This window comes from Coloeus monedula (assembly GCF_965178545.1).
Source record: "Coloeus monedula genome assembly, chromosome: 24".
NCBI lineage: Eukaryota > Metazoa > Chordata > Aves > Passeriformes > Corvidae > Coloeus > Coloeus monedula.
Window position 1 is genome coordinate 1,837,283 of NC_138804.1, and position 20,642 is coordinate 1,857,924.

A 20,642-nucleotide genomic window follows, 5' to 3' on the forward strand; every position below is an offset into this window, starting at 1 on the left:
ACCACGTTGGTGTATCTTTCTATAAAATTCACAGTACAAAAAAAAAGGTAAGTTCATACTACCCAAGTGCACTACAGATGCTCTGGTCACCTACTCTACTCTGGCTGTGGGAGTTCCTAAATCATGCTTTTCTCAACTATAAGAAGCAGTAAGTTCACTGAGAAAACAAATCTCTGGTAAATAGGTTCTTCAGCAGGAAGAATTCCACTTGTTTCCTTCGCTCCTTTCTTAGGAAGTTTCTGATGTACAAATTAATTACAGTATCAGCAAAAAAAAGTGGTTTAACATTTCTCAGCTGCCCACCTCAGTACGAGTTTTTCCAAAGCAAATCAGCAATATTTGTTTTTTAAAAATCTGCATCGTACAGAACCTTTGTAGAACTGTAAATTGATTCACACTTTCACAATGAGTTGGAGCTCTGAGCAAGTCTTCGATGAAATATAAAACAATTCTCCTAAATAGTTTCCAGATAATAAGTGAGCAGCTGGACTTCGATGCTCCTTGTGGGTCCCTTCCAATTCAGGCTATTTTATGATTCTCAGTACTTTCTGGATGACATTTACAAGCAATTACACTGTTCCATGTGGGCAAAACAACTTTCAGTCCAAATTTTGCTTCTCAGAATAGAATTTTAGCAATACTTCATTTTATTAAAAGTAGTAAACCAGCATTAGTTGGTAGGACACGAGTCATTTAATCTTGAACCCACCAATAACAAATACACAAAGATCTACCTAAGATTTGGCTTCACCTTTTCCTCTGCCTCATCTGGAATATCATCGTTATTATGTCGGACAACCAAATTATAGGGCTCCTCCTCCATTGTCTCTTCATCTGATTTCTGCTCCTCCTCCAAAGCCCATTTGGGCCGTTTGTTGCCCGTGGAGGACACAGGAGAATGTTCAGATGCATCGAAATCCTCGGGGATGCTGTCAAAATTGGCTTCTGCCAAGCACTTGTGGCACAGTCTGTAGCGTCGAGTCCCTTGCTGGACCACGCAGCCCGTGAGCTCCGTGACGTGGCGCTTGCACTTCCTGCAGATCAGTTTGCCAGCCTGGTGTATCTGAAAGCATTTCAAATTTGGAAAGTCAGTCTTTGTGGGAACCCAGAGTGCCGAGAATATTTCTCTGCCTGTTTTTAAGGGTTCTTACCCCCCTGAACAACGCTGTTTTAGCTTCAAACCTTGGAAAACATTACCAACAGTCAGACAACAACTAGAAAATACAGTGGTGGGAATTAGGTGATAGACTGGAAATACAGTGGTGGGAATTAGGTGATAGACTAGGAAATACAGTGGTGGGAATTAGGTGATAGACTGGAAATACAGTGGTGGGAATTAGGTGATAAACTGGAAATACAGTGGTGGGAATTAGGTGATAGACTGGAAATACAGTGGTGGGAATTAGGTGATAGACTGGAAATACAGTGGTGGGAATTAGGTGATAGACTACGATGTAAGATTGTCACAGGGTGAAAAATTTAGAGGTTTTGGGCTTCTCTTTGTAGTAAATAGATGAGGGTAAAAAAGATCAAAATGGAGGATTGTTGTTGTTCTCTAAACCTTCTTCTCCTTCTTCTACTACTCCATGTTCTGCAGTAAAAGTGGTTTGGGATGATTGGATAAAAAATTCCGCAGTTCCTGCCCGTGTTACTGAATAATTGGTAGGAAAGTGAAAATAATGGACATTTTTAGTAACTATTGGTTAAAATATCTTTAAAAGGCTGTGTAAATCTTGATAGAGAGCCTTCACTCCTGCTTTCTGTGCTCTGTGCTGTACCTGGGTCATGCTGGTGGCTCTGTTCCTCTGATAAGACTTCATAAACAACTATCTGGAAGCACTGAAACTCCAGGAAAAGTCTCAGTTTATCTTTGAAACTCCTTGCAAGGACTTTCAGTAAATTCTCTCCCATCAGGAGGGACTAGATTTATGGCATGGTAAAATGTCAAGCCTTCATCCTTTTTTTAGACAATGAAAACGTGCTGAATCGTGCTAAAAAAATGACATTTTAAATACAATTTGCCACATTAAATAATGAACAATTCAAGCTGACGTGCTGCTTTTCTGGCGTTGGGTGTGGAATGCTTACATAGCTGCCACTGATGCCATGAAGATTTTTTGCCTTTTCTTTTATACCCCTGTTATACCTTTTTACAACTTCTGTATTCCCAGTGCTTTTTACCTCCATTCTTGGCCTTGTTTGTCAAGCTGAGAGACTCAACATTTTAGAAGCTTCGTAGCCAGGGATCAGTGTGCCCCAGAGCCCAAGGTGCTCTCCAGAACACATTCTGTAAACTCAGATAGAACCATCCAGGGGAAGGCTCCTTGGGGAGGGGGGCTCACTCGAGCCTCTCCTTGGGGAATCTTTGATAGATCTGCTAATTAGAAAAACCTATAATGATATACCCGATGTTGGGGGGGAGAGACACTCGGTGGGTGCATCTCGATGCATACGACCTGGCCGTGTGCACCTAAGGATCCTTAAAATAAATCCCAAATTAAAACCCCTTTTCCCCTTCTAACCGTGCATGACTCTTGATTTTAAGACCACGAAAAGGCATCACCACCAGTGAACCCTGGTGGGTTTTCCTACCGTTTGGAAGTGGTTCCGGAGGTGCTCCAGGCGGGTGAACCTCTTCCCGCAGGCCTCGCAGGGGTAGGGCCGCTCCCCGGTGTGACACCGCAGGTGACGCTTCAGGTCCGCGCGGCGCTTCACGGTGTGGGTGCAGAAGGGGCACTTGAAACGCATCCGGGGCAGGTCACCTGGCAGGGACAGGGCACACAGCAAAGCCTGGATTGCTGCACTTGCATCAGTATTCAGCTTAAAATACGTGATAGCTCTAATTTCCTTTAAATAGGAGAAATCTCCAAATATTTGGGATATTTGGATGCTTCTGTAAGTATATATTATATATAAGTATATAATGATACATAAAATACAGGCTTTGGGGGATATAGATTTGTTAGATTTATATATACATGTATTTCCCACAGCTTGCATTTTTATTCTTATTTAACGTGTTAATTGGCCACTTGATGGTGTTTTCTTACTGACAATATTTTTTAGATATACAGGTGATCATAAATACGCAGCTATTTATATATAGCTGTCATATCTGACTCTTCCACCAGCTAATGGTTCATAGCTTTGACATTTATAATCTTTGTGTGATATATAAAGATGCCTTTAGCATATGCAATTATGATCTACAGATGTGTTCATTTCCAACAGAATGCACATGGGAATGAACCTGTCAGCTTTGTTCCACCCTCTCCAGGTAGGTGATATCAGTAGTGTGGCCAAACAGCCACGAAAGCTTGGGCTGGTTGGACCCCAAAATGCAATATCCCAGCAATGCCAGGACCTCTCATGTGAAGGACTCAGGTTGGACTGAGGTTGAACACTTCTGTTACTGCCAAATAGTGGAGAAATTTAGTCCTTCAGGTCCCCAAGTCAGTTACAGCCCTTGAGGCTTCATTAAACTCTACTTGGGCCCAAATAATCAGGCATGTTTTGGTTGAACTTTACAGAATACCTGGATCAGCCTGTGTCTCCCATTCCAATTCCCATGCCCTGTTCTGGCTGCAAAATCTTAATGTTAGCACTAAAATTGAGTAGACAAAATCACCTCTAATTCTAGGCATCATTTTGGTTTCTATGCAGCCATACAAATTCGCTCCAAATCATCACCTGAATTCTCCTAAATAAAACCAAACTTTTCCATTGTTTACCTTCATTCCAGCTACTCATCACCCCTAAAATTGTGGGCATTGAGGTGTACAGTTCTTCTGCCTTTAACTCCATGAACTCGGGAGTTCTGGAAAGTTCTTGTTCTAGCTGAGTAACTGACCACCTCTTGGGTACCGCCTCTGCTCCGTGATGATATCCATAATCATCCCGATCCACGGCGTTCTCGGCATCAAACTCGGCCTCCTCTTCCCCCCGGGAGATGTGACTGGAATCCGAGGCTCCGGCTCGCTCCGCTCTGTCCGATTTGCACCCTCCCAGCTCCCGGCTCTGCGACAGCCCCAGGTGCTTGCGGCGCTTCCTCGTGGAGCCCTGTTTCCTGCCTCTTTTGGACAGCTGGGTTTCTGCCCGCTGCAGGATCACCTGTGAGGACAGGTAGCTGCTGTAACTGCTCCAGGAGTTTTCATTCCCGTTAGGCTTTTCATCCGGGATCGAGTAGGAACGCCGGGGGTTGCTCTTTGCTTTCCTTCGGGAGCGATAAAGAGTCGGGCGGGCGGGTTCAGTGCTCGCACTTTTGGCCGAGAGGCTGAGGTAATGATCCTTTTCCTTTTCATTAATATCCAGTGAGGACTTAATGAAGGTCTTACAGACATTGAGGATATCTGTCATCTGCAGATAGCTGGCAGCTGACATGACTTCGATCACATTCTGACCCGTTAAAGACAATATCCCTGAATACACAAAGTCCAGGATAACCATGAACGTCTCTGGAGAGAAGACCTCAAATGTGGCTATTGTTGGCTGACTCGTCTCCTTCGAGCTCTGCGAAAGGAGCATTTTGAAGTAGCCACTGCTGGCAAACAGCACATTGCGATGGGCTTTGAAGACCTTTCCCTCCACCAGGATGTTGCAGTCACAGAACAAGTCCTGCTTCCGCTGTTCGTTCAGCTGCTCCAGGAGGTGAGACTGGTGGGAAGAAATCTCCATTCCAGGCTGGAAGTAAGAGGAAGGTTTGCTGTAAAGGAAAAAACATCATCACGCCAATCTAAATCAATGATGCTGAATCCTAATTTAAAGAGATGACTCTCTTAAATTTAAAACAACTCCATCACATTCCCAATATATCTCCAAACTCCCTGCGGCTGCTACTCTGCAGAACAAGAGAGAAGAAACTTAACAACTCCAAAAGAGGTGAAAAGATATCCCAGCGGGATTACTCCGTATCCCAAAAGAACGAAAATTATGCCGACCAAGCCATGATGGTTCTCAGACTGGGCAAGAGAACTTGGCCCTCCCGCCGTGGGCAGAGTCGCGGCTGACGCGGGTCGGCGGTGGGCGCAGCCTCTGCCCCGGCGCATCGGGGCCGCTCGAATGCGGCGGCAGCGCCCCGGGGCCGCCGCCCGCCCGGCGCGGGCCCCCCGGCATTGGCCGCGGCCGCCGTCACTCACCCGCCCGCCCGGCGGAATTGGCCGCTCGCTCCCCGGCAGCCCGGGACGCCCGACGGCGCCGGAGCAGCTCCGCCGGCGCGGAGTCGCCTCCCGGCCCCGCTGCCGCCGCGGGGACCGCAGCGCCCGCCGGCCCCGGCCGGCTGCGCACTCCCCTCCGCCCTCACGGACCGCCCCGGGCCGGGCGTGCCGCCCGCAGCCGCCTGCGGGAACGGAGCCGCGTTTTCCGCTCCGCACAGCCCCCCGTGTCCCCGCCCGGGGCCGGCCGCCCGTGCTTACCCAGGCCGGTGCCGCTCCCGTCCCGCCGCCCGCGCCCCCTCCGCGGGCAGCGCTCCGCCGCCCCCGCTCCGCTCCCGCCGCGCCCCCGCCGCCCGCCCCGCGCAGCCCCTTTGTGTCCGCGCCCGGGGCTGCAAATGGCGCCCGCCGGGGACGCGGCAGCCCCGGCACCGGGCGGCACCGAGCGGCTCCGGGCGGCACCGAGCGGCTCCGGGCGGCCCGAAGCGCCCGCGGACACTGCGCAGCCCCGCGCCCTCCTCGCCGCCGCCCGCTCGCAGCCGCCGTCAGCCCCGTCGCCCGCCCGGTCCTTCCCATCGGTGCAGAGCAGTACGGGATCCGCCACTCACCGGCGGGGTGCTGCGGGCGGCTGCCGCCGAGCCGGGGGGAGCGGGCGGTGGCTGCGGGGTCCCCGGCCCCGCCTCGGGGCTCGCCGTGCCTGGAGGCGACGCGCCGCTGCTCCCGCAGCCCCGAGCCCTGCGAGCCCGAACGGGAGAGAAACAAAAGGTATTTGCTGACGTGGGCGTTGGACAGAGACGCCCGAGGGCTGGGGACACAATTAAAGGGGCAACGCACCGATTGCAGCCGCAGCCCAGCGCCTGCCTCGGCCCGAGCGCCCCGCGGCCGCCGCCGCTCGCCGCTTCCCACACCCACATGCTGCCCCGGAGGCCGCTGCCCTGCTCACACAAAGCTTTGTTGTTGCTACCTTTGTGTGTGGAGGGAAGGAGCCACCTGAACGGGAGAGATCCGGAGCTCCGCGGTGTAGGATTAATGACATTAAGTCGATATCGCAGCTTTTTTATAACGGGATTTTTGTATTCAGACAGTGAGGATAATCCCAAAGCAAAGCGCTGCACGTAGGAGTGCAAGACACAGATTGTCCTGTTTTCCCTTCTGGGTGGGAAATGGAATCAGGATGCCTGTTAGAAGACAAGACACTTTCAAATTCGTGCCTGTTAGATGAGATTCTTTCAGTCTTATTCTGCGAGATCATGGAATAATTTTGAGAAGGAAGCTCTGCAGTCATCGGTACATTCCCCTCCTCAGAGCAGGCTGCATGAACCTGGTAAAGAACTGTTCCCATTTCCACAGTCAAGCGTCGGGTGAGATCTTCAACAGTGTTTAATTTAGTCCAGCAGCTAAGCCAAGATAGGGAAGGTTCTTTCCAGCCACTCCTCCCAATTTTCCTTACAAAATCTCTTGTTCTGTGTTCTTGCTCTGTTTAAAATCTTGATGCACTGAATAAGCCTCCTCTTTGCATTTCATGAGTTAAATAGGATGAAAGGTTATGCCTCCAATGTAGAAGGGTTTTAAGTTAAACAGTATAGAAAATATTTAACTAAATGCTATTATAAGCTTTTCTTAGTAGCTTATCAACTTATACCCATCACTCAACAGACAGTGTTGGTACAGATTTGTACGGAATGGAAAAATTCTGCAGGCAAGGACTGGAGGATTATAACATCCTTTTCTTTAAAATTCAATCTTTTGGGCAGAATTGGAGAATTTTTCTTCTATTTCATTTCTGTACATGTTGCCTCCAACCAACAGTAATTAAAATATAAGGTAGACATAGGCATGGCTCTGTAATGGGATAACTCTGACAGTGACCAGATGCTGCAAGGAAGAAATGTATATTCCATCATTTTATACCCAACAGAGTGTTTTGTGGGTTTTTTTTTTTCCTAAGTTATCATTGAAAACTTGAGATGGATCCCAAAATCCTGGAGGATGGAACATTCTGCAGAGCCAAGAGTAAAGGAAGGATACCTGCAGCAGTCAGTGTCAGCCCTCTGTGAGAGATCTGTGGGCTTTCAGGTATTTTCAAAGCCACCCTAAATCAATATTTTTGCTTTTTTTCCTTATGTCAATTCTTTAGAACTGGAATAGAATCCAAACTACAAAAGGTTGGAAAGGGAGATTCATTCTGAAGTCAGGTTTTTGAGGTCTGTCTTTTTCTTTTCAATTTAAGGAGGGGTTCCTAACAGTTTAACCTTTAAGATAAGGACAAGTGACATTTTTTTGGACTGTAAATACAAATGTTTAGGTAATTTAATGGAAAACAAAACAAAAAAAAGGGAAATGATGTGAAAGAACTAATCAAGCATCACACAAGTCATAGGTTTATGTGGTAGAGAGAATTCTGTAAGAAACACCTGAAAAGGGGGAAAGGGAATTTTTTAATTCAGTACTTCAGCCTTTAAAGGATGGGAAGATATTGTCAGAAAATAAGGATAGTTAAGAGGTGAGACATTAATCAGAGGATGATGAACTTTGTCTTCACTCTTGACTGTGGTTTTGTGAACACAAAGTAAACACGAGCCAAGAAAAATAATCACAGAGTTCTTGGAAAAGACCTTTAAGATCAAATCCAGCACTAAACCTTGTCCCTAAGAGACATGAAGATGAAAGAAATACAAGGAAATAAATAAATTCAGTGGGAACATCCCTATGTGGCCTTTACTTTCCTCCTTGAAAGGAAAGGAAATGTTACTTGTGCTGATGAGTGGCACGTGATCCTCACAGAAATATGAAGAAGACAATCAGAGACAATGGAAGGAGACAAAAAAACCCCAAATATTTTCATTTAGAGAAAAAAAACCCAAGGGAAACATGGGACTGTAAAATGAAGGATGTGGAAAACAGAAGGCACTTAACATTGATCTTGCAATACAAAAATAAGGAAACAACAACCAAATTAAGGCAACAAATGTAAACATGGTAACTTTGAAAGAACAGAAAACATAACTGACCTGTGGGAATCGCAGCCTTGAGCTAAACCTCCAAGCTTAATAAGATACTTTAAAAATGACTACAGATATCTAGTCATGCTACTGAGAATAACAACATAGAAATCCAGAAAAAAAGCCCTTATTTGCCCGGCAAATCAACGATTAATCTGCCTGTGTTTAAAAACTAAAAGTCTTCCTATGGATAGATTGTTCCATTTGCCCATTTAGAGCCACTTCAGATCTTGTTCTGAAGCAGCTGGTCCTCAGAATCCTTAGATTTATGGTATCTAATTAAATTGAGTATTGATCCAAAAATCCTTTTGCTTCTAAAAACACCCCCACTATTAAGAAACACTTAATAGGCTGACCTTTGCAGTTGGCAGTTAAGATTTCAGGCCTGGAGAGAACACTTCATTTTCCCCTCCCCTTCATCCATCCCCAAACACACAGAGACCAATTCCAGCCACTTTGTATCCCAGGCACTGATAACCTGGAATTTGTTGTCAAACTGTTTAATGGAAAGGGAAAGGGAAACAGCTGCGAAATTTGAGCAAAGTTACTCCATATTCTTTTCAATATTTCTTGTTCTGTGCATTTGATTTAGTCCAGGTTGCTCAGGAATATTTCTTTGCCATTTAATAACAGGCATTTTAGGAGTTTAAAAGCTCCAAGAAATTAAATGTCTGTTTTCACACCAAGTCCATTTTGTGGGCTGCTGACCGAGTGTCCCATAAAATCGAGGCAAGTGTAAGTCTTGTTTAAGGTGTTTTCATGTGGGTCATCACAAAGATTTTTAAGTCACCCCTTCCCCAAGTCTAAGCCAATGAATGATAATTTTTGTAGGAACAATAAAATACCATTTCTCGTGTCCTTGGGATGCTTCCCACAGAGGGGAGGGTGCTTAATGCTTACACTGAATTTAACATGAAGTTCTCAAGTTGTCATTTAAGAGACCTTGGGCTGGTCACCTGCAGCCTGGAATGAAAATGTTGCACTCTCTGGTCATGGTGATACAAGAAGGTTATACAGTTTTTACACAACTAAAAATAAAATAGAGACTTTTTAGCTGTCCCTGGGAAAGATTAAATAGTATATATATATAGAGATATATATATATATGGGATTGTTGTGTAAGAAACCCCGGGGTTCAGCCAAACATGCTTACAAAGCTGTAAAAATGAAAAAAATATAGGTAATTTTTCTAAGTCTACAGCCATTGAGTTCCATGATCCCAAGATGAAGAATTGGAATAACACTCAGGTCTGTCCAAGGAATGCAGAGCAGCAACAGCACCCCAGGAGCATCTTCTGCTCCTCTCCTGTTGACAGTGCTGGGTAAGAGAAACTCACTAAGCAACAAAACCAAGTAGCTTCTTTTGTTAGAGAAGTCAAATTTCTTCATCATTACTCATCTCTGTAAGCCTAATTGTAGATGAAATGACACAAATCTGGTGTCTAGAACTTCCAGTACATCTCGATCTCGCTGGCATATGGTACAGACTGGAAAAGGTTCACAGAATTCAATATCCTGAGCTGGAAGGGACCCACAAGGATCATCCAAGTCCAACTCCTTGCCCTGCACCCCAACAATCCCACCATGTCTGGGCACTTTTGAGAGGTTTCCAAAAAAAAAAAGGGAGTATTTTAATAGTGCTTATTAAAACAGCCCAGTCTGAGATCCCAATTTTGAGACTAAAACATCTACTGGCATCAATTAATGATCCAAATTTTTAATCAGTTTGTATCTGATATGTTAAGCATTCATGTGCTTATTTTCTTTTAAAGAAATAGGTCTGGAACGAATGATCTACTAAAGATTCACCTTATCCTAATAAATTTTACAAAAGTCCTTTTCCAGACAAAAGTGCCAAAACATTTTGAATGCTCTTCCTTAATTAGCTGCCTTTTTCCTTATCTTAACATGAAGAATTCATGACATTTCATGGAAGATTCTCTTCACTTCTGAACACTCAAGAGAGGGTGTCTGGTGTCTGGGGTCTCTATACTTTGCTTATTGCCCAATGATATAAACCCCACCTCTCTGCAGGTGTAAAAAATGGGCAATTTACAGTAATCTGTGACTTTGTGTTAAGTATTTAGACCTCACTCCCTTGCAAGAGGGCTTTGAGACGTGCCCCATTGCCTGCTGTAAAAATTATCCATGTAATACTGCAGTTTCCTTGTTTATCCATTATTTCATGACGGATTCTTTTTACCAAAACAACTTCTGGGGGTTCTGATAACAAACCAGAATGGCCTCAATGACGTGTCCATAAATACATGCAAGTCTGGACCTGTTCAACCACATGTCTCTGTAGGATCACCAACAGCTGGCAGAGGGCACATGGTCACAGTGCATTCTCCCTCTTCCACAGAATTCCCACTCCTCATCTTCCAACTACCTAATATTTGGTTTCACTTCCTTCTCCTCTGCTTCATCCTCGCTGTCATCCACTTGCTGGATGACCAAGTCGGTCGAGCCATCCTCCACGATCTCCACGTCAGACCTGTTGTCTTCCCCGTAGTGCCACCTGGAATCCTTATCCCCATCCTGTGGGAATTCCAGAGGTGCCTCAGCCTCCAAGTCAATGCGGATGCTGTCTATGCCAGCCTCTGCCAGGCACTCGTTGCAGAGTCTGTAGCGACGGGTCCCCTCCTGGACCACTTGTCCCGTCAGCTCGGTCACGTGGCGCTTGCACTTCCTGCAGATGGGCTTGCACGCCTGGTGGATCTGGGAAAATGGGAATGGATGGATTTGATAAAGCATCCACCAAAAGGGGGGTTTTGGAGATGACAAAAAGTAGGGTTGGAGCAGCGTCAAATCGTAGCGTTAACTCGATTTGAGAGACATCAAACAGGGAACTGTGCCAGCCCAGGCACGGTAATTGGCCACAGGAGCTCTCACAGGCTGCAGAGAGCAGAACCTCTGCAAGCCATCAATTACCCAACAAATTCCTCCCCTTTCCTGCAAATTATCCCTCAATTTGACTGCAACCAAACCAAATTAATTTTCTATTCCCTCTTCTTTACAGGAGTCATTAGATCAACCAGATACACTCACACTGTGTTTAATTAGCCAGATTTACACATTAAATAAATCAGGCAGGTGCTAAAAATACTCACAGTTCGAAAATGGCTGCTGAGGTGATCCAGCCTGCTGAATCTCTTCCCACACGCCTCGCAGGGGTACGGCCGCTCTCCCGTGTGACAGCGAAGGTGACGCTTGAGGTCGGCTTTTCTCTTCACCACGTGGCTGCAGAACGGGCACTTGAACCTCATCCTGGCCAGGTCATCTGTATTTTATCAGAAGATAATGGTATTTAAAAAAAAAAAAAAAAAAAATCAAAGTCATGCTCTAGGAAAAGGTGTTTCATGTGAAGAATAGCACATGAGTTTTATTAGAAACAGCATTCAGAGGTGGTTTCAAGCACAAGGATTGCACAGGAGTGCAACAAAGGAGGAGTGGACCATTGGCTGTGTTAACACAGACCAGGCAAAGCCAGCTGGAACAGGGCTTGGAGCAACCTGGGATAGTGAAAAGTGTCCCTGCCCATGGCAGGGAATGGAACAAGTTGGGCTTTAAGGACCTTTCCAACCATAACCATTCTGTGAAAACGAGCTTAAAAATCTCCCCACTTAAATTCATTTTGAAAGGCCAGCTTTATACCCCAGGTACTTCAATCACCTAAAATTATTTTAAAATAACGAGTTAAACTTTCCAAACCTACATTTCTGGACAATACATCTGTCTTTTTGGCAGTAGTGCTGTACTATTGAGTAAGATCTATTTTCTCAAGGCTGGAACAGAGCACTACCAGGTGTCTGTGTACCTTCAACTCTAAACCCCACTCACCTTCAGCCCAGCTCCCCATGACTCCCAGGATGGAAGGCATGCTCCCGTACTGCTCCTCAGCTTTAGAAGACTTGGATTTACTGGAGGAGCGGGGTGACTCGTGCTCCTGCTGCGACACAGCCAAGCCCCTGGGCATCACCTCAGCCCCTTGGCCGAACTGATAGCCCACGTGAGGAGCTTCAACCTCCGTGTCGATGTGAACTTGCTCCTCGGCCGGCGCGGCGTGGCCCGCAGGCTCGGCAGCCCTGTCCTCCAGCTTGCTTGATTTATAGTGGGGGATGTCAGAGGGTTGCTGCAGCCCCAGGTGCCGGGATTTCTTGATGGAATCCTGCCGCTGCTCGTGTTTGGACAGCTGCTGCTGGGCATTTCTTTGAGAGGTGGGGTAATAGTTGAAATTGCTCCAAGCATTCCCGCCCATCATACAAGTCCCAGGGTCTGGGCTTGAGTGGGAATGTGGGGGGCTGCTCTCTGCCCTCCACCCTCCACTGTACACACAGGATCGGTCCACGCCGTTGGAACTCACATCTTTGTCTGACAGGCTGAAGTAGCGATCCTTCTCCTTCTCACTGATGTCCAGCGAGGACTTTATGAAGGTTTTACACACGCTGATCACATCGGTCATCTGCAGATAGCTGGCGGCCGACATGACTTCGATCACATTCTGACCGGTGAGGGACAATTTGCCTGAATACACAAAATCTAGGATAACTGTGAAGGTGTCAGGAGAAAAGGCCTGGAACGTGGCTGTTGTGGACTGACTCGTTTCCTTCGAGCTCTGCGAAAGGAGCATTTTGAAGTAGCCACTGCTGGCAAACAGCACATTGCGATGGGCTTTGAAGACCTTTCCCTCCACCAGGATGTTGCAGTCACAGAACAAGTCCTGCCTGCGCTGCTCATTTAGTTGCTGCAAGAGGTGAAACTGGTGAGAAGAAATCTCCATCCCAGAAAAGATGAAATGAAACGTTGCTCTAAAAAAATGAAGAAAATCATTACACTCTTGACTTCAATACTGCGTAACTCAGCCAAAGATGTCAGACCCAATTTTACGGCTACCCTTACAAATAATCTCATTTCTTTATATCTATAAATACATTTAAACCGCGATATGCCCAACCATAGATTCATTTTGCAAGAAGACAAGAGCGATGACAAAGCCAAGACCGCGTTATTTGGCAGAGACGGGAGCATCTCCATCCCCAGGATGCAGGGCTGGACTCGTGCCGCCCGCTGGAGCTGCGCAGCCTTCAGGCAGCTCCGGGAAGACGAGGAGCCAACAGCAGCTGCGGCTGCGACCGCGACCGTGCCCCGAACCGGCGATTCCGCCTCGCCCCGCTCCGCCCGGGCTCCAGCCCCGCCGCCGCCGCCACCGCCGAAAGCTCCGGGAGCGGGGCTCGGCGGCAGCGCCCCGGGCCCCCGGCATTGGCCGCGGCCGCCGTCACTCACCCGCCCGCCCGGTCTCCGGCAGCCGAGGACGCCCGACGGCGCCGGCGCCTCCCGGCCCCGCTGCCGCCGCGGGGACCGCAGCGCCCGCCGGCCCCGGCCGGCTACGCGCTCCCTTCCGCCCGCACGGACCGCCCCGGGCCGGGCGTGCCGCCCGCAGCCGCCTGCGGGAACGGAGCCGCGTTTGCCGCTCCGCACAGCCCCCCGTGTCCCCGCCCGTGTCCCCGCCCGGTGCCCAGCGCCCGGTGCCGCTCCCGCCCCGCCGCCCGCAGCCCCCGCGCCGGCGGCGCCCCCGCCGCCCCCTCTCGCCGCCGCCCGCCCCGCGCAGCCCCTTTGTGTCCGCGCCCGGGGCTGCAAATGGCGCCCGCCGGGGACGCGGCAGCCCCGGCACCGGGCGGCACCGAGCGGCTCCGGGCGGCACCGAGCGGCTCCGGGCGGCCCGAGGCGCCCGCGGACACTGCGGAGCCCCGCGCCCTCCTCGCCGCCCCTCGCAACCGGGCTGGCTGCGGGGCCCTTTCCGCCCCAAACCCAGCGCCCTGCCCGGCCTACCGGCGTGCGGGAGCCGCCACTCACCGGCGGGGTGCTGCGGGCGGCTGCCGCCGAGCCGGGGGGAGCGGGCGGTGGCTGCGGGGTCCCCGGCCCCGCCTCGGGGCTCGCCGTGCCTGGAGGCGACGCGCCGCTGCTCCCGCAGCCCCGAGCCCTGCGAGCCCGAACGGGAGAGAAACAAAAGGTATTTGCTGACGTGGGCGTTGGACAGAGACGCCCGAGGGCTGGGGACACAATTAAAGGGGCAACGCACCGATTGCAGCCGCAGCCCAGCGCCTGCCTCGGCCCGAGCGCCCCGCGGCCGCCGCCGCTCGCCGCTTCCCACACCCACATGCTGCCCCGGAGGGGATGGGATGCCCTAGATGCCTCCTTTTCACACCTTTATCTATAGCGCGGGCCTCGATGACCCAAATCCTTCTCCTTTCTCTCGCAGCATCCTCCAAAGGAGATGTGACATCTTCTTTTCTCTGTTGGTATCTGTTATCTTCTGAAGAAAGCATGTCTGAAAGCGAAACCTGGACCTCTCACCTTCTCTCCCTCGAAGTTTAGTGTCTTTCTCCTTCCTCTTCTTACCACCAGGGTCTTTTCTGTGATTTTGACGCCCCAGTTATTTTTCATAAATATTTATTTTCCCATGGAAACCATTCTTCCTTAACCGAGTCCTTTGTGGCATTTTTAGCCTTCCCTTCCCTAACTTCAGACTTTCCACCTTGAAACAATTCATCTCTCTTTCCCCAGTGTAGCAAAATTGACTAAAGACTCTTTATCTAGAAGATAACAATCCAAAGACTCTTTCCTTTGATCATTAGAAGCATTCTCCCACTAATTAATATACATTTATTCATCTCCAATTTTTATCCATTCATATTTTGTATATATATATATATATATGGGTTTTATATATGTAACAATATTTTTTCCAGCTTATTTCCCCTTTTTTTATAAACTTCCTTAGTTTTGTAGATTCTCCTTTCAAACTCAGGCCATGCTCTTAAAATCTTCATGAAAGCCATTTTGCTTCTGTAAGATTCTGCTCTAAATTAATCATTCTTGAACATGAAACAACTGGAATCCACACCAGCTTCTCGTAGCTCTCACCACTGAGAAATAAAGAAGACAGCCAACTAAACCATCAGTTTAATATAAACCAGAACATCTATTTGTAGTATCAGGTTTTAATACCTCTTGAATTCACGCCTTTAAAGTTTATTTCTGCCTGTCAAGCCAGCTAAGTCACACCTCTTTCTATTTAACATGGAATCACAGAATCCCAGGATGGTTGGGGTCAGAAAGGTCCTTAAAGACCATGGGCAGGGACACTTTCCACTAGACCAGGTTGCTCAACATTCTACATATTTTTATTCCACATTTATGCCCGATTTATTTCATCGGCTGAAAGCTTCCCTTGGAAAAGTGTTACCTGTAGGTATTTGTTCTGTTTGACCTGCCTGGGTGGTGCTTTCACTCGTCTGTCAGTGGGGGTTTGTGTCGATGTCAACAGGAGCTCGAGGGCTCTCCATCTGCCAGGAACAGGCAATAGAATTTTAAAAATATGAGGGAAATGTTCAGTGATATCTAGAGTAGCTTAATTAGAATTTTTAAAGATGCTACGAGTGCTTTCCTCAGAGCACTTCCTGCTCACTGCTCTGTGCTGTGGATCCACGAACAGCCACGGAACAAACTTTGGTTTTCTCATACGTGGGGCTGATTTCATCCTGTTGTGCACAACAGTGCGTCCCAAACAATCCCAGACATGCAGTGAGGTTTTCTGGTTCGTGTTTCTAAATTTTAGAGCCCTTGATTCCAGCTGAGAAAGTCCCACTTGAAGTTGAGATGCTGTTTGGAGAGTTCATCCAGGGGGAATGTGCTTGGCAGCTGGGTGAACGAGGTGAAGGAGGTGCTCCTCACAGCAAGAGTGTTGCAGATCAAGGCTGAGAGTCTGCTCTTCAGAGAAGAATTTACCAATTACTCTAAAAAAATTCCATTTTTCTTGCTGATACAAAAATTGACGTACATTTCTCCTTGGGTTTGGTAATCAAACGTGATTAACGGTAATAATATATAATGGTATCGTGTCTTATATAATAATAGTTTAATTAACAGTAATGCCAGTTAAAAGAATCGCAGCCCTCAGTGATGGTGCACTTTCCAACTTTAAATATCCAGGGATATTTTTTACCAAGGAAAAACTCAAGAACCTGTGCCGGAACAACTTAAGGAAGAGTTCAAAGCCTAGGAATTAATTAAGATTGAGACTACAATTTGCATGTGATCACTGCCAGCCCGGATTTGGGTTTCCTTCATTTGCATCATCGTTCGTGTCCTCAGCTTTCCCAAGGACCAAACCAGGGGAGTTGAATCGGGTTGGAGCTGCACCTTCTCTTCAAGCACAAATCCCAACCTCCAGGTACAAATCCCCGCAGCCTCGGGGTCCCCGGGACATCGCTTCCTTCTTCAAAACGAACGGGAATTCCCAATGCCCTGTCCTAAAGCCCAGGGAGGAATCTTCCCACTGGCAGCAAGGTACAATTTAGGAAAAGAAGGAGATTTGGTGGCAGCGTTTCCAGGAGCTGCTCGCGCATCTCAGCAGGATTTGTCAGGAACTTCATCTACGCGGGAGCCCAAACCCCTCATCCTGTTCCAGCAGGACAATTAAAACCCTTCGTTAAACTCTTTATCGTCACTCGGAACACCCAAATGTCCCGTATTTGCATACAGCTCGCGTTGGTGATTTAGGGCTGCATCCAAACGATTCTCCTCCCCAAATCATTAGGGAGTTCTTTGACACCCTCTGATGGCCCTTGGCTGCCCCGCTCTCCTGCTTCCCTCCCTCCTCGCCTCACAAAAAATGCTTTTCACCAAGGGTGGAGACAACCACCCTCACCCCATCTTGAGTTCTTCAGCGCCTCACCTCTTTCATGGGGGGGGGAAAAAAAAAAAAAAAAAAGGAAAAATTGTGTATTTGCCGCGAGATCGTTTGTGAAATAGTCGATATAATTCAAAATTATCTGGAAAGAATATTTGGGATGCTGTTCTCCCCGTCCCCATATGCATTTCCTCCTAGCTGGGATCGGGGTTTGCCTCCCAGAAATGAAAAGTTTTAAAAGGAGTTTAAAAAGTTAACATAAAACTACAAAGACTGTTAAGAAAACCAAATCAGTGTTAATAAAATAAAAGATTTTCTAAAAATTTCCCTTGGCTGGGGTTGAAGTGAATAGGACCCTTTTAGTTCTTTCTGATTTTTCTTGCAAACTAACTGTCCCCAGAAATAGATCTATTCATTTTTCAGTTGGATTAATGAAATGGAAATATTAATTATTTAATTTTAATGCAAGAAATTGAAACTAGACACTCTCAGGTTTACTCAGTCAACATTTGAACAGTAAAAAAAAAATCCAAGCAACCCTCTCAGAGAGTTTTATTTTCTAGACAATCAAAAAACTCCAGAATGCTCCAAGATCCACAAATATATTTCAGTCACTTCTACAAATAAGGTTCAGTTTATAAGAATTTGTCATCGTTACTGGACTAAAGGACTTCGGTTATGAAAGTGTCTTACAAAACAGCAGGAAATTAAACGAGCACAATTGGAAGATTTACAAGGACTTTGCACCAAGAGGTGAAATGCACTACAAATACCAGTGCAGCATGTATTCCTTCAGTGAAATACAGTGCATTTCTGTGCAAAAATACATTAAAATGTGTATTCCTAAACAAAGTCAAGTACGACGAGCTAAGACTTCAAGATATGTCATCTGCACGGCCTTTAAAAACCTTTGAGAACGAGATTCTATTAGAAATAACTCCCCTAAAAACGACATTTTTTGATTCTCCAGCAAGCACCAGAGGAAGCTTTTTAAACAGCCAACATCATTTTCTCAAAGCTTGTAGAGGCTGGGTCTACAAATGGAAGATTTCAGGGAAAAAAACATCCAGAAAACGAAGTGGGAAGCACAAGCAAAGGGATTTACATGAACTACACCCTCTTCTACATCCAAAGGCTGAAAGGACTCCACGGAAAACAAAGCAGCACAAAAAAATGACAATTCAACAGGAAACCCCGAGTTTGGTGGTGCCTTTCCCTGGGGAAAAGCTGCCCCCCGCCCACCCCACACCCCTGACAGCTCCATTCTCTAGGCACAAGACACACAAGAAACAATCTCTAAGACCAAAGAGAGCAGGGTGAAGGAAAAGGTCTCTGCAGCCATTCCTGCAGCTCTTGCACCACCCAGACTTCCCGAGGGTTTCCCTGCTCCCAGTGTCTCCACAGGCTCAGAGTCAGCAGAGCTCGGCCATGCCAGGAGCTTCCCAACCTTGTGGAGCACAAGCCAGGACCAGGCTCAGCTGATATTCCAGGTCTAGTGGCTTCTACCAATATTTACAATGAGGTGGAATCTTCCTTGACCAGAACTGGGGAGGCCTGGTCATTAAATATCATTTTGGATCCCTATTTACATTCCTGCCCCGCTGCCATCAGCAAGCAAGTCTCCCAACGAACACGGGTGATCTGTGGCTCATTCCCAGGTGCTCTCAAGGCAGAAAGTCCCTCCTTTATCTCCTTTATCACCCTTTGGTGTTGGATGGACTCACCAAAAATCCAGCAGTCCAAAAGACAAGCCCTGGGAGGCTGGAAGAGGCATTTCCAAATGTTCCAGCAAAATTTACAAGCCCCACATTTAGCTCAGGTTTTCAAGAGCACCAAGGAGCCAAAACCACAGCAGGATTTTCAGAGGAGCTCAGCTCCAAATGTGGCACCCACCTGAGTTGTCCCTCCAATGTCCCTTAACTCAGATGGACTAAAACAGGAGCTCTAGAGCAGGGAATTCTGTAAAGGTCTTGTCTCAGCTACTACAAACTCAGATTTACAGATGACCTGGAACAGGGATGACTGAAACTCACCCAAATGAAGGGATAGAAAATAAAACCAGCACATTCCATGGTGACATTCATCAAGAACTTGGACCAGACCACTTCAAAAGAAGTCTCTCTACCTTTTGCTCTCTTCACCAGCCACCAGTAAAGTGAATTCTTTAAGAAGAACCTCGTTTCTTCTTTCCTCATCCTACCTGGTGTGGCAATGAACCTTTGGCTGCACTTGTGAGAGCAGAATCAGCTCTGGCAAATAAATCTGACATCACAGTGGGACTGTTTCACTGCTGGATGAAGGAGAGGGAGAAGCTGAGTTGCTCTTTTCCAGCATATGAAACAAAAGCACGAGGTATGCAGAAAAAAAACCCTGGTTAAATCAGAGAGCTCTTGGGTTTTTTAGGTTTGCCAAGTGTAAAATCTTTACACCAAAACCCTCAAGAAACACCGCCTCAAGTGGGAGGAACTGCTCCCTCTTTGTCAGCCAAATCTGTCTCCAGAATTCTGATCCAGCACTTGCTCCAGCAAGCACTTGCACAGGCAAAAAGGCTCATCAAATTTGCCTTTTCGTGAAACACTTGGGAACAGCAGAGGGAAGAAGCATTAACAGTCTGATTTCACAGTATATTTCAGTTTTGTCCCTTTGTCAGGGAACAGGAGGTCACCCCTAAGCAAACAGGCTTTCTCTTGGTGGTGGGTTTTCTTCTAAAGCTTCCCAGCCTGAGTTTTGATAGCTCTTATCAACTTGCTGCTGGAAAGGTGACAAAATCTCACCTCCTTTGAAAACCTTCAGCTGCCCCAGCAAAGAAACAGGAGGCTCACAGTGGAGTGTTTTAGAAAAAATAAATAAATTCTGGATAAAATCGCAAAGCATAAACCATGAGAGGATCCCCGAATTCTAAAAGAAATTACAGTAAAAGAGAAAGAAAAGGATTCCAAAAGGGCATTCAGAGCTCTTTGACAGCATTGCTCAGATATTTCACTGCTCCTCAGCTACACCAGGTGTGGATCTGGTTATTCAATCTGCCAGAGTCAGAATTCCCAAGGAACCTGCTTGACAGCTTTTAACTCCTACTGTAAAAAGCTGAAAAGAATTTGGGCTTTTCTCTTAGTCCAGGCCACTAAGACACCATTATTTGTGCTTGATATTTAAGCCAAGCCTACTGATATCTGAGTGACATTAAAGACAGGGCTGAAGATCTGCAGCCTGAGCTCTTAGGAGAGGAAGATGCAGTAAAAATTCAGAAAGAGAAGCTTGATCTCTAAATTCCTGCAATTAAGGACATGTGAGATGTGTTTATTCTTCCTGCTTATCCTTTCAGCAGCAGCATATTCTTGTTTTGTTTTTGTTATCCTGGCTTTTCTGCCCTGGTTTCCAGGTCAAACCCAGTCTCAGCAAACACTTAAGGTTCATCATTTAGGTAACACTGTCCTAAAGCAGAAGGATCACAGATTAGCTCGGAGAAGTTCCAAGGTAAGAGATGTAAACCACATTTTGTGTCATCTTCAGAGAAAAGGTGGTGCCCCTTTCAGATCAGGGATTAAGGACCACAACTCATTATTTGAAGAAACCTGTCCCTAAAACAACCCCGAGGTGTTCCACCTGCAAAACCAAAACCAGGGGACAGAGCAACTGCTCGAGTCCAACCTCTGTGAACCCCAGGCAGAAGATTCCTCACAGATTTCTGGTGCACAGCACTGAAAACTTAAAAAACCTTAAAAATTCCAATTCTCCCCGCTGTTGAATTAAAAACCAGAACAATAAAAACCAGCACAGTGTCACAGTGAGTGGGCAGATGTG

At 47.1% G+C, this 20,642-nt stretch overlaps 2 protein-coding genes across 2 annotated transcripts; both read right to left on the reverse strand.

The window, feature by feature from the left end:
• Positions 1–115: 115 nt before the first annotated feature.
• Positions 116–5,886, reverse strand: LOC309581675 (zinc finger and BTB domain-containing protein 8A-like). The gene is made up of 4 exons (XM_082296401.1): positions 5,756–5,886; positions 3,732–4,702; positions 2,593–2,762; positions 116–1,063 (listed from the first exon to the last, which is right to left on the reverse strand). The coding sequence occupies exons 2-4, from the start codon at positions 4,672–4,674 to the stop codon at positions 731–733; spliced, it is 1,446 nt and encodes a 481-aa protein (XP_082152527.1). The 5' UTR covers positions 4,675–4,702; positions 5,756–5,886; the 3' UTR covers positions 116–730.
• A 2,393-nt stretch (positions 5,887–8,279) lies between these two features.
• LOC309581877 (zinc finger and BTB domain-containing protein 8A-like) lies at positions 8,280–14,093 on the reverse strand. Its single transcript, XM_082296727.1, has 4 exons — positions 14,003–14,093; positions 11,990–12,957; positions 11,260–11,429; positions 8,280–10,867 (listed from the first exon to the last, which is right to left on the reverse strand). Exons 2-4 carry the CDS (start codon positions 12,927–12,929, stop codon positions 10,535–10,537), a joined length of 1,443 nt encoding a protein of 480 aa, XP_082152853.1. The 5' UTR covers positions 12,930–12,957; positions 14,003–14,093; the 3' UTR covers positions 8,280–10,534.
• Between the last annotated feature and the right edge of the window lie 6,549 nt (positions 14,094–20,642).

Bases quoted from the DNA above. Each gene is read 5' to 3' on its own strand.
- LOC309581675 (XM_082296401.1), bottom strand. From the start codon at position 4,674: ATGGAGATTTCTTCCCACCAGTCTCACCTCCTGGAGCAGCTGAACGAA. The intron at 2,763-3,731 runs GTAAACAATGGA...TGTCCCTGCCAG, and splicing joins GATGAGTAGCTGGAATGAAG to GTGACCTGCCCCGGATGCGT. The intron at 1,064-2,592 runs GTAGGAAAACCC...AAATGCTTTCAG, and splicing joins TCCGGAACCACTTCCAAACG to ATACACCAGGCTGGCAAACT.
- LOC309581877 (XM_082296727.1), bottom strand. From the start codon at position 12,929: ATGGAGATTTCTTCTCACCAGTTTCACCTCTTGCAGCAACTAAATGAG. The intron at 11,430-11,989 runs GTGAGTGGGGTT...GATAAAATACAG, and splicing joins CATGGGGAGCTGGGCTGAAG to ATGACCTGGCCAGGATGAGG. The intron at 10,868-11,259 runs GTGAGTATTTTT...CCATTTTCCCAG, and splicing joins TCAGCAGCCATTTTCGAACT to ATCCACCAGGCGTGCAAGCC.